Genomic DNA, 16694 nt, shown 5'->3' on the forward strand with positions numbered 1-16694 from the left:
TGGATTAAAGACCTAAATGTAAGGCCAGAAACTATCAAACTCTTAGAGGAAAACATAGGCAGAACACTCTATGACATAAATCACAGCAAGATCCTTTCTGACCCACCTCCTAGAGAAATGGAAATAAAAACAAAAATAAACAAATGGGACCTAATGAAACTTCAAAGCTTTTGCACAGCAAAGGAAACCATAAACAACACCAAAAGACAACCCTCAGAATGGGAGAAAATATTTTCAAATGAAGCAACTGACAAAGGATTAATCTCCAAAATTTACAAGCAGCTCATTCAGCTCAATAACAAAAAACAAACGACCCAATCCAAAAATGGGCAGAAGACCTAAATAGACATTTCTCCAAAGAAGATATACAGACTGCCAAAAAACACATGAAAGAATGCTCAACATCATTAATCATTAGAGAAATGCAAATCAAAACTACAATGAGATATCATCTCACACCAGTCAGAATGGCCATCATCAAAAAATCTAGAAACAATAAATGCTGGAGAGGGTGTGGAGAAAAGGGAACACTCTTGCACTGCTGGTGGCAATGTGAATTGGTTCAGCCACTATGGAGAACAGTATAGAGGTTCCTTAAAAAACTACAAATAGAACTACCATATGACCCAGCAATCCCACTACTGGGCATATACCCTGAGAAAACCAAAATTCAAAAAGAGTCATGTACCAAAATGTTCGCTGCAGCTCTATTTACAATAGCCCGGAGATGGAAACAACCTAAGTGCCCATCATCGGATGAATGGATAAAGAAGATGTGGCACATATATACAATGGAATATTACTCAGCCACAAAAAGAAACGAAATTGAGCTATTTGTAATGAGGTGGATAGACCTAGAGTCTGTCATACAGAGTGAAGTAAGTCAGAAAGAAAAAGACAAATACCATATGCTAACACATATATATGGAATTTAAGAAAAAAAATGTCATGAAGAACCTAGGGGTAAGACAGGAATAAAGACGCAGACCTACTGGAGAATGGACTTGAGGATATGGGGAGGGGGAAGTGTAAGCTGTGACAAAGCGAGAGAGAGTCATGGACATATATACACTACCAAACGTAAGGTAGATAGCTAGTGGGAAGCAGCTGCATGGCACAGGGATATGGGCTCGGTGCTTTGTGACCACCTGGAGGGGTGGGATAGGGAGAGTGGGAGGGAGGGAGATGCAAGAGGGAAGAGATATGGGAACATATGTATATGTATAACTGATTCACTTTGTTATAAAGCAGAAACTAACACACCATTGTAAAGCGATTATACCGCAATAAAGATGTTAAAAAAAAAAAAAAAGGGTGGAAGACCTAAATAGACATTTCACCAAGGAAGACATACAGATGGTCAAGAGGCACATGAAAAGATGCTCAATATCACTAATCATTAGAGAAATGCAAATCAAAACTACAATGAGGTATCACCTCAGGCCCATCAGAATGGCTATCATCAAAAAATCTACAAACAATAGCTGGAGAGGGTGTGGAGAAAAGGGAACCCTCTTGCACTGTTGGTGGGAATGTAAATTGATACAGCCACTATGGAGAACAGTATGGAGGTTTCTTAAAAAACTAAAAATAGAACTACCATATGACCCAGCAATCCCACTCCTGGGCATATACCCTGAGAAAACCATAATTCAAAAAGTGACATGTACCACAATGTTCACTGCAGCACTATTTACAATAGCCAGGACATGGAACCAACCTAAATGTCCATCAACAGATGAATGGATAAAAATGTGGCACATATATACAATGGAATATTACTCAGCCATAAAGAGAAACGAAATTGAGTTATTTGTAGTGAGTTGAATGGACCTAGAGTCTGTCATACAGAATGAAGTAAGTCAAAAAGAGAAAAATACTGTATGCTAACGCATATATATATATGGAATCTAAAAAAAAAAAAAAAAACGGTACTGATGAACCTAGTTGTAGGGCAGGAATAAAGAGGTAAACATAGAAAATGAACTTGAGGACATGGGGTGGGAGGGTGAAGCTGGGGCAAAGTGAGAGTAGCATGAACATATATACACTACAGAATGAGAAGCAGCAGCATAGCACAGGGAAATCGGCTTGGTGCATTGCGATGACTTAGAGGGGTGGGATAGGGAGGATGGGAGGGAGGCTCAAGAGGGAGGGGATATGGGGACATGTGTATGCATATGGCTGATTTGCTTCCTTGCGCAACAGAAACTAACACAGTATTGTGAAGCAATTATACTCCAATAAAGATCTATTTTTTAAAAAAACATGCAAAGAAGGGAATTAGTGTGCTGGCTGGGGTGATTAATCCTCACTATCAAGAGGAAATTGGACAGCAACTCTACTATTAATACAATGGAGATAAGGAATGCATTGTCTGGAATACAAGAGATCCCTTAGGGCATCTCCTAGTATTACTATGCTCTGTGATTAAAATCAATGGAAATCTACAACAATCCAATCCAGGTAGGACTAGTAATGGCCCAGATTCTTCAGGAATGAAGGTTTGGGTCACTCCACCAAGCAAAGAACTACAACCAGCTGAGGTACTTGCTGAAGGCAAAGGAAATACGAAACAGTAGTGGGAAAAGGCTGTTATAAATACCAACTATAACATGACCATTTACAGACTTATAAGTATTTCCTCCTTTTTTCGTTGTGAATGTGTAATATATTTGCTTAGTATATATAACAAAAATATTTGCTTAGATTATATATTAATATATATAACAAATATAACAAATATTGTTTTCTTTCTTCTGTTATTCCCTTGTCACATAACATAGGATGTAACAGATAGTCATTAAGTATTGTTAATTTTACATCTCAGCATTTAAGTTACAGGGTATCAGCAAATCCACAATCCTACCACTCAGTCCTCTTAATGCTTTACTTTCTACCTTATTTTTGTCTTCCAACGTGGCACCATTCCCAGTAAAGGCGAACTTTCCTCTGTAGTTTTACTTCCATCTATTGGAAAAGGAAAAGTTCCAAAGCTATTCCTGTGTTCTAGCATGACTGTCTTAGATCCATCAATTACTTCATATCTCTTTTATCTTTAATCTCTTCCTGCAAACTAACTCGGTCTCAAGTTTCCTCTACCCAGCTCCTACCTTGTCTAAACAGCCATTCTTTTCAAGATTATCCTTACTGATGCGTTAAATATATTGGTGTAACCATTTTGTAAATTGGTAAAAACCAAAACACTATTAAGCAAGGTAAACAACTTACAATTTTGTTCCTTTTTCTACTGGACATTTCAACTAAACCGTTTTAAAGTTTCGTCTGTATTACAGGCCGTTAACGTCTGACATCACAATCATATTAGTCAAGTCTTAACGGAGCTATAATTAGGCAATATTTTCCAATTTAAAGGTCTCCAATTAAAGCCTAAATTCTTATGGTGAATCCTTGGAATTTAACTTGAAAGAGTACAAGCGTGATGACTCCATCTATTCTTCTTTATTGTAAACCATCTTCAGTGTCAGCCTACACGTAAATACTGTGAAAATTTCACCTTTTTTATTTTCAAAGTACTCTTTCATTCTTTCTCACCTGTCATTTTCCTTACTCTCCCCCCATTTTTCGGACAACATAAATTTTCGACACGCCACAAAAGCTCATTAAAAAGATATTTGCTAAAGATAACGGATCGTCTCCAAACGCATATGGCCACCAGTACAGCCCTTACTTTAATAACCACACGCAAGAGAAAGGCAATCTCATTTAGGAACCCTAGCTCATTTCTTGATGAATGGGCCACGACCTCAAACGATTTCCCTTCAATCCGGATTTTGAGTTCTTTTCCTTACTTTCTCCCCAAATGCTCTTCTACTCGTGTTTCCAAAACTTTCCCATTCACAAGATTTTACCTAAATAAAACTTTCTCGGCCTTTCACAAGTAACCTGACTCGGACAGAACGGATAGAGATAGGAAGGTGGAACTCGTAGAGTCGTAGTCACCTCCAACGCGTCCGCTCCCGGCCGCTTCTCCCGGGAAGCCTCCTGTGACTTACACACGATCCCCAGTGACACTACGGTAGCCGCCCCACTCAGCCAGAGGCAGCCGCGCCAGCGCAGCAGCTAAGCTGCGGGTCAGCGAGGGGGTACCAGCACGGCCCATGAAGTAGGAGGCGATTGTGGGCGGAGGACGGTGAGAGGGGAGGGAGGAAAGGAGTGGGGCGGGGCGAAGGGGCGGAGGGGCGGGCCTTTCCGGAGGTTCCAACGTCCTCCACTTCCTGTTTGCCGGACCTTCTGAATCCGGGTCAAGGGTGTCCACCCCCTCTTCTCCCCGGCTGATCCGGCACCGTCCGTGACAGCGGCTCCTGACTCAACCCGGGGCGGTTTTCATCCTACGACCTGCCGGAGCCCGGACTCCCACAACTGCCGCAGAACGCGGAGGCGTGCTTCCTCATCCACTGGCTCGCAGCCCCGGCCCCTGAGCACCCGTAGCCGCCAGGGGACCCCGCTGGCCCCTCAGAGCTGATGCTGAGGCCCCGCGGGCCCGGGGCGGCGGCGGAGTGCGGGCCTCTGGCTTCTTAGGCCCATCGCGGGCGGTGCCGATTCTTACGCGCCCCAGGCTTGCCAACTCCCGCCCGGGCTTGGATGGGCCCCCCTGCCCGATAAATGTGGCTACTGAGGCAGCGGTGGCGGTGGTCGGTCCCGCTGCTGCTGCTGCGCTCCAAGTTCACCTCCGCCCCGGGGCTCTCCTGGCCCACCCTGGGGCCGTGGCCGCCCGCTCCTTCCTCACTGGGCCGGGCCTTGCAGCGTGGCGACAATGGACAAGATCCTGGAGGGCCTGGTGAGTTCTTCGCACCCGCTGCCCCTCAAGCGGGTGATCGTGCGGAAGGTGGTGGAGTCGGCGGAGCATTGGCTGGACGAGGCGCAATGCGAGGCCATGTTTGACCTCACGACGCGGCTCATCCTGGAGGGCCAGGACCCCTTTCAGCGGCAGGTGGGCCATCAAGTGCTGGAGGCCTACGCGCGCTACCACCGGCCAGAGTTCGAGTCCTTCTTCAATAAGACGTTCGTGCTGGGCCTCCTCCAACAGGGCTACCACTCGCTGGACAGGAAGGACGTAGCCATCCTGGACTACATTCACAACGGCCTGAAGCTGATCATGAGCTGCCCGTCGGTGCTGGACCTCTTCAGCCTGCTGCAGGTGGAGGTGCTGCGGATGGTGTGTGAGAGGCCGGAGCCGCAGCTTTGCGCCCGACTGAGCGACCTCCTGACCGACTTCGTGCAGTGCATCCCCAAGGGGAAATTGTCCATCACCTTCTGCCAACAGCTGGTTCGAACGATAGGCCACTTCCAGTGCGTGTCCACCCAGGAGAAAGAGCTGCGGGAATATGTCTCACAGGTGACAAAAGTGAGTAACTTGCTCCAGAACATCTGGAAGGCCGAGCCCTCCACCTTGCTGCCTTCCCTGCAAGAAGTTTTTGCAAGCATTTCTTCCACAGGTAAGGGTCATTACATTGCGAGAAAATCTCTCTTGGAAATTTAGTGTGTGTCTCTTACGTACACACCGTGTTTGTTTCCCTGCTCTGAAAACATCTTAATGGGAGAGGACATCTTAACACCTTCATCCAAATTCTTATCCACTGCCCTATTCAGGCTGTCACTTTGGACATTAAAAAACGGGCAGTGTTTCCAGTTTAGAGGCTGAGAACGTCGAGGTCTAAGACCTTTGGCAGCAAACAAGTTGCTTAACTACCCAGCTTCTGCTCAAGTTATGGAATGCTTTGAAGATGACAGCTACTATGTGAAAGCTTCTATTCATTAGTGACTAATGGCCGCATAATAATGTTTACTGTATCATCATTGTACTGTGATTCTGTCATCTTGCTGTCATGAGTTTTTCCTTAGTTTCTGAATTTTTCCATTTTTTAATTCATGGACTGTGTGCCATTTATTATTAGATTATCCTAGTTAACTGTGTCGTTGTTGAATATTGACATTTTATGTCTGCAGTAGTTTGTGAGAGTAGATACAGGTGGACGAGTGAAGGGAAAGAGCATGAAGACTTAAATAGGTGTTTTTGCGCTCCAGGTGTCAATAGCCCACGTATCATGTCCTTAGAAATCCGGGAGGGATCAGGTGATACTTAGCAGGAAAATGCTTTCTCACTCGGGAATTTTACCTGTATGTTTGCATTCCTTGTTCGGACATGGAGCTTCCAGCTCTGTAAGTTGTGAAACAATAGATCCAAAACTGTGTTCACTCCCTCTCTGCTTGGTACAATCTTTCTCTGGCTGTTGTTCGAAATTGAACTTGTGAAGGAGGTATCCTCCTTTTATGTTGAGAATAAGAAATAAGAGTAGAGTTTTAACAGGCTCCATGCTTTCCTGATGAATTAAGTACATTTATGAAAGAATTACCAACTATATATTTGCATTATCTGAGTTTTGGTTTATTTTTTAATTGTAATTTTTTATGTATTGCCTGTGTTGCTATAACAGTTCGATTTCCCCAGAACTTTTTCAACTGTAGTAGTAAAGCTGCTCATCTTGGATTTGCTTAATTTTCATGTAGTTTAAGCAAAGTCCCCCCCAAATTTATCTTAGTTTCTACTTCTTTAAGTGATTTTAAAAATTTTCCTTAGAACAATGTGATGACTACTATAATTAATAGGGGTAAGTTACTTTGGAGGATCTAAAATGGGAATTATGATACCTTGCATGTCTTTTCTGACTACTGCTTTACAAATGAATATTTTAACACGACAATAACAATATTAAAGAATGCAAGAAAATAAAGTAATTTACGGACTAAATATGGCCATAGTGAAGAATAGTTTTTATGTTGCAGTACTGTCGAACTACTACTCTTAATCTCTCGTTTCTGCAGTTTAACATTCCTTGTATGTTAGAGTCTACCCATGAGATGGAGTGTAACAACTGCCTGGTGGAGGGGTGGTAAATTGTTGTTCTCTCTGAATACTTCCCTTGAACCTTCTTGCCATGTTCCTTTTTCTTTTCATTTAAAAAATAGATGCATCATTTGAACCTTCTGTGGCATTGGCAAGCCTTGTGCAGCACATTCCTCTTCAGATGATAACAGTTCTCATCAGGAGCCTTACTACAGATCCAAATGTAAAAGATGCAAGTATGACCCAAGCTCTTTGCAGGTACTTCTTCATAACACCATAGATGGTAATTGTAGATTTGGGAGGAGGAGATATTTTGCTGTATTTTGTGGGTAATGAAAAACTTAGGGAAATGTTTAAAACTGATATTGTGGAATCAAATATATAAAGACTCTCCAAATTAATTGAAATGAATTGTTTACCTTACTATAGGCTTGACAGGCATCCAGTAACTCACATATCTGTTTTCTATTCAGCTTTTTTAAATTCCAAAAATATAGCACACATATACACTTACTGTTCAGCCAGGAGTTGGTTGGATTATCAATATATTTTACTAATTTCTTTGCTCAGTATTGTTGCCTGCAACCTATTTCCTCCCTCTGGGATCTTTTTTTTTTCTGGCTAAGTATATATTTTACTTAGTACATACTTTTACTTTCTCTTTCAACCAGGACCTCTGGGTAATACTTTCTTAGCCTTTGTTTGAAATGGTGTTTTTTTCTTGCTTATTCCCAAGTAGATGATTTGGCAAGATACAGAATTCTAATTTAATAATTATTTTCTCTTAGCATTTTGAAAATAATACTGCATTGTCTTCTGGCATCTATTGTTGCTGATGTGGAGTCTGCAGTCAATTTGATTATCGTTCCTTTGTGAGTAGTTAGGGTCTTCTGGTAATGTTTATGCTTTTCTCTTTATCCTTGATGTTTTGCAGTTTTATTCTTATATTTCTAGGTGTAAACTTAATGTTATTTTTGCTTCTCAGAACTCTTGTGCTTTTATTAATTCAATCATTCATTCTTTCAACTATTAAAATCACATTTATTGGGCACTTACTATGAGTGCCAAGCAGTGTTTAAAAACCTCATTGAACAAATGGGTAGAAATATCCTAACGGGCTTCTAGCTGGGGAGGCAGGCAGGCAATATCAGTAACATATTTGAAGAGATACATCCTGATCTCAGAGATGCTAAAATGTGGAAAGGTACAGTCATTGGTGTTCTAGTTTAGATTACAGGACTTTTCTTGCCTTAGTGGTACATAAACTAAATTTTACATCCTAAAACTGATTTTGTTTTAGATTTCATTAAGTATGGTAAGTAAAATAATTTTGTATGTTGGATAGTGATGAGCGTTTTTGGAAAAAAGTAGATAGGAAAGCAAGAAAGCATGGGGAATGGTTTGCAATTTTAAATATGATAGAAGAGGAAGGCCTCACTGAGAAGGTGACCATGAAATAAAGATATGAAGGAAATGAGGGTGCAGACCTTGTGGTGATCTAAGGGGAAGAGCATCAATACTGTCTTATAATTTACTAGTTTTTCCTTCAAAGATACCCATTTATAGAGATTATTCCAGTTATTGAGTGTCTTTATTTCAATGACTATATTTTTCTAATTGAGCTTTTCCTGTCTTCCTGTTCTTGTTTCATATCTGTCTGGTTTTGTTTTATAATTTTTTTCTATTTATTTCCTGTGTGCACATATATGTGTGTATGCATAGCACATTTAAATAAAATGTAAGCATTTATTTATTTATTTTTGGCTGTGTCAGGTCTTAGTTGTGGTGCGTGGGCTTCTCTCTAGTTGTGGTACGTGGGCTTCTCTCTAGTTGTGGTGTGTGGGGTTCCTCTTCTCTAGTTGTGTCACGTGGGCTCTGTAGTTGTGGCACATGGGCTCTCTAGTTGTGGCACATGGGCTCTAGTTGAGGCTCATGAGCTCAGTAGTTGTGGTGTGCGGGCTTAGTTGCCCTGCAGCATGTGGGATCTTAGTTCAAGAAGAAGACAGGAACCCGCGCCCCTGCATTGTAAGGCAGATTCTTTACCACTGGACCACCAGGGAAGTCCCCTAAAATGTAAGGATTTAGAACAGTGGTTTCTGTGCACCTGTTGTAAATTACAGTCATAAAGTAACCTGTAAACTTAAGTATTTATTTTGGGTTCTCAGAAAGCTCCATGTGTACAATTCTCGCCCTCTAGCATTTAGTCTTTTTTTCCTCTTTTTTTCTTATAGTTGATTTATAATGTTCTGTATGGCACTCTTAGTCTTAATTTTTTAACCTCTTCAAAACAACCATAGTGTCCAATTTACGAATTTATTTTTAAGATATATTTGTAAATTAATTTTTACCTATGTTTCTATGGAAAGTTGTGATCCAGTTTCCATTGCATTTCCAATTTATCTGACATGATCCTATTTAACTTATAATATACCTGGAGTAATTATTCTTGTATTGCAAATGTAATTGAAAAGAATAGTAATGTTTACTTTTATCACACTCCCACCTTCTACTCCCCCATACTCTACGCTTCCCCACACATAGCACTTGTCATGCTTTACTGTCATTTTCTGTAATCCAAAGAAATGCAAATGCAGGTATTGTACAAGAACCAGATAGTAACATTAAAGTATGAAATAGGCCGGGGTAACTGAAGTAATAGGGAATGGGGTATACAAGCATTTTCTGAAAGAGAAAGCTGATCCTCAACTCCAGTTGTCTTGTTATCACAGGGAAATTTGAGTTCAGTGTTGCTAATCTGATTTTTCAAAAGGAGACTGAAATCCAGTTTTTATGTGGAGTTTTCTAATATTTAAAACATTGGAACAAATAAAACTGAAGGCTGGATCTAGCCCTTAAGCTGCTACCTACAATAAAGTGAAAATTGGCTTTATTCTCTACAAATTAAGATTAAATCTATTTTGTGGCCTTTCATAATATTGCCAATTTTAAGATTTTCAAGTTGCATGTACTTTTTTTGGCTATAGAGAGAAATGGTTTCATTTGTTCAACAAATTTGAGCTCCATTTTAATGCAGATCAAAGATTAAAGATTAAAAAACAAAACAACAAGATCGCTGTTCTTAAGCCCACAATCTAACAGAGGAAACAAGATTTATTACAACTACAGCTAACTGTTCTTTAAATAGTAAGAAATTAAATCAGCCTATCACAGTTAAGTGTCCTTAAAATTCAAAGTGTAACCAATACATGGTGGATAAGATTACTGTAGTTAACCATAAAAATAACTGATTCTATAGTGCCTTTGTCTGAGAGGATTTGAGCATACGTAAGTCCAATCAAATTGAAGCAAGACTAGAATATAATTAAAGTGTAGCCAAAGGTGTTGCATTATACGCCAGCAGAGCTTAGTTCAGATACCAGTACTAGTACTTATTGTGTGACTGTTGAGAATTTCCTAACTTTCCTTATCAGTTTGAGGGCAGAAACCATATTTTACTATTATATTCTTAGCACTTAACACAGTGCCTATTATATAATAGATACTCAAATATTTTTTGAATGAGTGGTTTCTAATTTGTGTTACTTCTGGCTTGAAATATCTTTAGGGTGGTTAGGAGATTGGGTACACATGGGATAAGATAAAGACTAGAGGCTTATGAGATGGGAAGCTAGAAATGGAGAGGATGGAGGAAAAGGCTGATTGGGTGATTAGAGATAATGAAAAGCCATGGCCAAGTGGAATTTTGTACTCTGCCCCCTCACTCTTTACTAGTACCCCCCTTAGACCTGAGCTAAAGGGAGTTCTGGCCTTGGGCCCTGTGTGCTAGGGAGCCCAACCTGGTTCTACTCTGGGACTTTGCTCCCCATGGGGAAGAGTCCATACGGCCAAAGAGATGTGCGCACATATATTCCTTATCTAAACCACATGTTTTTTTGTGCACGTATTTACGCTAAAAAATATATATACAATATGTACTCATGTGTTTTCTTTTAAACAAACAAAAAACAGTTTTAAAAAGATTTACCGGGCTTCCCTGGTGGCACAGTGGTTGAGAGTCTGCCTGCCGATGCAGGGGACATGCGTTCGTGCCCCGGTCCGGGAGGATCCCACATGCCGCGGAGCGGCTGGGCCCGTGAGCCATGGCCGCTGGGCCTGTGCGTCTGGAGCCTGTGCTCCGCAACGAGAGAGGCCACAGCAGTGAGAGGCCCGCGTACCGCAAAAAAAAAAAAAGATTTACTGGCATTTTTTTCTTTTTTAATTCAACAATATCTCAGACCTTTCTGTGTTAGATCCCTGTTGCTAGATTCATATTGATCTATCTCATCTTTTAAAACTCAACATAATGTTTCATAGTATCAATACCATAGTATATTTAGCCATTTCCTTATGATGGACATTTAGATAATTTGCATTTTTTCTGTATCATAAGCAGTGCTGCAGTGAATATACTCTTTGTACACAAATGCAAGTATCTCTACTTTCTACTTCATGTACTTAGAGTGGCCACAGACTTGTGAAAAACAGGCTAACAATAGTTGAGAGACGTGGAACAGCTGTTAGGGACTACTTTAATGACTTACAACCATCATTGTTGGCCAGAAAAACAAGAAGGGAGATAAAATGTGTGCAGGGAGCAGAGGGAACATACAAATAACTCGTAGTAAAATGAGTTTGAACTTCGGAGCCACTCTTAATGTCTGATGAAACATTTTAATCTTAAGAGCAAAAACCTTAATAAAGATAACACTCCAATGTTAATGTATTGATAGATAGTTTATAACATATCATATGAAAGTCAGTCCTTTTGACATGTTAGTTGCTCTTTTGGTCACGTGTTTATGTACTTAGTATTTATATTTTACATTTTGTACAATCAAAGTATTTATTTATTGCCACATGTGTAAATATTTGGAAGAAAGACATTCACAGTATTTCCAGTGTATTAACTCATTTAACCTTCACATCGGTCCTGTAAAATTTATCCGTAATCTACAGATAAGGAACTGAGACACAAAGAAGTGAAATAACTTACATAAGTATTTAGGGTTCCCCAGCTAATAAATGGTGAATTGAGATTTTTAAACTATATCATTCTGACTTTAAAATCCTGGTTTGTTTTACTATTTTTTTTATTATATAGTCCTCCCAATTGGATTACTGGATCAAGTAATATTAACATTTGGCCCAGTTGCTTTCCAAAAGAGTCATAGCAGTCTTTTTCATTGTGGTTGATGTGTAACATTAAGGATAGTCTCCATCATACCCCATATTACTTTATCTTTATTTCCATTAAACGGGATTGGTACTCAAAAAGAAAAACACTCATTATTACAAAATTAGGCCACTTCAGTATTTACACATTTGGTGCCCTTTTTATCTATTTGAAATTTCTTCTTGTTGTCTTTATATGGTAAGATTTTGAAAGGGATGAAGAGACCTGTTTCACAATTCAAAATATAATCTTTTTTAACACTGCATTTCATATTTAGACTGTAATCACCAGAAAGGAGAAATTTTGGTCCGTATCCATATGTCTCAGTTCAGATAGCCATATTTTTGTTTTTTTAATATTTATTTATTGGCTGCATCTGGTCTTAGTTGCGGCACGTGGGCTCTTCATTGCAGTGCACGGGCTTCTCTCTAGTTGTGGTGCAGGCTCAGTAGCTGTGGCGTGTGGGCTCAGTAGTTGCAGCACTCGGGCTTAGTTGCCCCGTGGCATGTGGGATCTTAGTTCCCTAACCAGGGATTGAACCAGTGTCCCCTGCATTGAAAGATGGATTCTTAACCACTGTACCACCAGGAAAGTCCCAGATAGCCGTATTTTAACTGTTCTTCTTAGAGTAAATTTGCCTAATAAATTATTGATACCACTCACTATATAGCATGTTTAAAACTTTGCATTTATGCAAAATGCTTGTTTATCAGAAATTATTTTTAATGCAAATATGTTATATAAGAAACTGTCAGCTTACAAGATTGGAAACTCCTTGAGTTCTAGCACCCATTATAGTCATTTCTACATCTTGAATAGTACTTTTCACAAGCAAGCTCAGTTTGAGTCACAAAGTGAGTGATTATCTAGTATAACTCGTGTTATTCCTCAATAAGTAATGTTAAAGATATTTTCAATGCTGATAGTTTTGTTTTCCTTCAATTTTCAGAATGATTGACTGGCTCTCCTGGCCGTTGGCTCAGCATGTAGACACATGGGTGATTGCACTCCTGAAAGGACTGGCAGCTGTCCAGAAGTTTACTATTTTGATAGATGTTACTTTACTGAAGATAGAACTGGTAAGTGGGAGTGTATAAATCTATTGGAATATATGGACCCATATAATAAGTCTTTTTATCTTTGGGTTGTCCCCTTTAAAGTGTCTAATTTTGAATGTGGTCTTGTTTTTGGTTTTCTTTTGAATGGGCTTTAGAAATTTAAAATGCTACTTAAGATTAGGTAATTAAAATAATTTTGCTGTTTTCAAATATTTATTACGAAAACACATTCCTCCCGTTATCTCTTGAATCCCAGCTAATCAAACTTTTACCACCATTATTCTGCCAAAGCTATCTTTGACACCAGTGCTTTCCAGTGTTGCTTAACTCAGGAGTTATTTCTCAAGCCTTCTCTCGTTGACCTGTTAGTCATTTGACATAGTTGATCACTCCCTCTTGAAACACTTTCCTGCTAGTTTCCAGGACATTATACTCTCCTGACTTTTGTCCTAGTTCACTGGCTTCTCAGTCTCCTGTAGTGGATCTTTCTAACTTTGGAGTGCCTTAGAATCATATCTCTGGTTCACTTTCTTCTCAGTCCATACTTATAGTGACCCATGGCTTTAAATAATGTCTCTAAGTTAATGACTGCCAGGTTTATATTTCAAGTCCATTATTCTCCCATGAACTCCATATTCACTTACCCAGCTTAGACAGTTGGATCTCAAGTTCAACTTATCCACAATCTAACCCCTGATTTTTCCCTCCCAGACCTGTTCTTCCCCATCTTAAATGACTGCTTCTTCCTTCTACACGCTCAGGCCCAAAACCTTGAAGCTATTCTTCTCTCTTTTCATTCTCTCTCAGTCCATATCTTACAAATCCTGTTGACTCCACCTTTAAAATATATCCCGAATTCTACCACTTTTAACCAGCTACATCACTACCACCCTGGTCCAAAGTAATCATCACCCCTTGATATGTATAGATAGATAGATAGATATTTTTTTTTTTTTTTTTTTTTTTGCGGTACGCGGGCCTCTCACTGTTGTGGTCTCTCCCGTTGCAGAGCACAGGCTCTGGACGTGCAGGCTCAGCGGCCATGACTCACGGGCCCAGCCGCTCCGCGGCACGTGGGATCTTCCCGGACCGGGGCACGAACCCGCGTCCCTTGCATCGGCAAGCGGACTCTCAACCACTGCGCCACCAGGGAAGCCCACCCCTTGCTATATTGATTGCAGTAGCCTTGCAGCTCCTGCCCTTGGTCCTCTTCAGGTGTCACACAAGGTCCTACCTGATCTGGCCCACTGCTACTTCTCTCATCCGGTCTCCCACTATTATTGCCTCAGTCTCTGTGCTTTACTTACACTGCCCTAGTTGTTATATCTCTAGTCCACCAGGGTGGAAGCCTCAGGGCCTTTGCTCTGCTTCCTACGCTCTTCTCCAAGTTATCTGTCAGACTTACTCTCATTCCTTTCAGTTTTTTTAAGTCAGGTATCACCTTTATCACGATGCATTTTTTAAATTCCGTATATAAAATAGCAGATCTTTTTGCCATTCAACACTCCCTCTTCAACATACCCTGCTTTCATAGCATTTCTCTCCCATGTTACTTTATATTGTCTCTACTCACCCTCTAGACAGTAAGCCCTGTAAGATCAGAGATTTCTTTTTTTTTAATCTACCATTGTATCTCCAGTACTTAGAATAGTGCCAAGCAGCAGTAGGTGGTCAATAAGTATTTGCTGAATGAATTGAATGAATAAAGGACCAGGGAGATATCACCTTGTAAACATGGTTTGACAGATTTTTATTTGATCAGGGAGTTTTCAGAGTTGGTTAGGTCCTTTTATTCTCTTGATCTCTGTCATATTATTTCCCAACTTTCTCCCTTTCCCAGAATTTAATAACATATTTTATGACAGAACTTCTCAGGAAAGGGGATATTCACACAAATAATTTTTGGCCCTAGGAAGATAATCACTGATTGGATTAATTATTTCCCTACCAACTCTTAAAGTGGATGTCTTGTCTTTTCTGCAGGTTTTTAATCGGCTTTGGTTTCCTCTTGTGAGACCCGGTGCTCTCACAGTTCTTTCTCACATGCTGCTTAGTTTTCAGCATTCTCCAGAGGCGTTCCATTTGGTAAGTTATGACACAAGCTTTCTACACTGAAAAGACTTGTTTTAAAATTTCAATTTAATATTGAGTCACATTTGTATTAGTGAAAACCTTGTAGGTTGGTCCTAAATCTAACTATTTTCATGTAGCTTTATGATTCCTTTTAAAATTGAGATTGTGAGATTTCCTTCCAAAGAATATGTTTTTAGAATGTTTTGGGTCTCACCAAAATTGCTCCACTTGCAATCACAACCAGCAATTGAAAGTTAAAAGTTACTCTTGTACATGGGAGATGTCACATGTCAGTGTCACTGTTGGTTGTGTGTTGCACAGGTGAACAGTGTAGGAGAAAAATGGTTTAAAACCACTGACTAGGGCTTCCCTGGTGGGGCAGTGGTTGAGAGTCCGCCTGCCGATGCAGGGGACACGTTCGTGCCCCGGTCCAGGAAGATCCTACATGCCACGGAGCAGCTGGGTCCGTGAGCCGTGGCCACTGAGCCTGTGCGTCCGGAGCCTGTGCTCTGCAACGGGAGAGGCCACAACAGCGAGACGCCTGCGTACCACAAAAAAAAAAAAAAAAAAAAAAACCACTGACTGCTTTAGAATTTCAGAAGCATGAAACCATAAGTCTTTGTTTTGTTGCCCCAGAATTAGGGCTTTTCATTCTCTTTCAGGCCATATCCTACAAATTCTGTTGATTCCACCTTCAAAATATATCCAGAATCCTACCACTTTTAACCAGCTACATCACTGCTTTTGATTTGATTTGATTTGATTTTGATTATTTGATTATCAGTTATTGCAGGTGAAAAATGACAAAATGTTATTTTAGGAACCTGTCCATTTTTCTATCTAGGGGATCACAGGAAAGCAGTGGTGTATGTGGTTACGTGCTTCCTCCAAGGTCTGATCCTCAGTTTTACAGGACTAGAAACTCATTATCAACACACCCACAATGTTAAAATCTTAGGAATACTGACCCACCACAAACAAATTCAAAGGAGACTGATAAAGTGCAGAATTTCAGTTGTTGATTGTCAGCTAGAAATGTAACTAGCCTCAGAGAATTATATACTCACATAGGCTACTTGGTGCCTCATTTCCAAAATCTTCAGGCTTAATAGAAGTAAACCTTACTAACAAGTAATTACATTATACATTATCTCTTAGGGTGAGTGATTTCTGCAGTTCATTGCCCTAATTGGTGAGCTTGATCATCAGTTAATAACCTTATATCCATTACACAAACAAAACTCACACTTGAGCTAATACAGCAGCTATACTAGCAAAATCTTCCAAGGGAAAAAAAACAACTATTTTTCCCTGTCTTCAGGCATGATCATGTATAGGCCATTTGAGAAAAGGTTTATTTTCAGAATTTCTGGGAAGGAAATCATCCATTCTAATATTTATTGCTCTCCATACATTCCTTAATCTCTCTGAAAAGTCACTTTTGCTGTACTCTAAACCTATTTCTTTGCTCAATTTTTTTAAAGATAGAAGATATCTCCTTACCTTGTATTGCTTTTTTTTC

General features: G+C 40.0%; 1 protein-coding gene across 1 annotated transcript in view; it reads left to right on the forward strand.

The window, feature by feature from the left end:
- The first annotated feature begins 4274 nt into the window (after nt 1-4274).
- Nucleotides 4275-16694, forward strand: part of USP38 (ubiquitin specific peptidase 38) — a 34103-nt gene continuing 21683 nt past the window's right edge. The window contains exons 1-4 of the mRNA XM_060012089.1: nt 4275-5459; nt 6991-7126; nt 12991-13120; nt 15083-15184. Coding sequence (XP_059868072.1) covers nt 4778-5459; nt 6991-7126; nt 12991-13120; nt 15083-15184 — 1050 coding nt within the window. The 5' untranslated portion in view covers nt 4275-4777. The remainder of the gene's footprint in view (nt 5460-6990; nt 7127-12990; nt 13121-15082; nt 15185-16694) is intronic.

Source organism: Delphinus delphis, chromosome 5 (genome assembly GCF_949987515.2).
Source record: "Delphinus delphis chromosome 5, mDelDel1.2, whole genome shotgun sequence".
In the NCBI taxonomy this organism is placed as follows: Eukaryota; Metazoa; Chordata; class Mammalia; order Artiodactyla; family Delphinidae; genus Delphinus; species Delphinus delphis.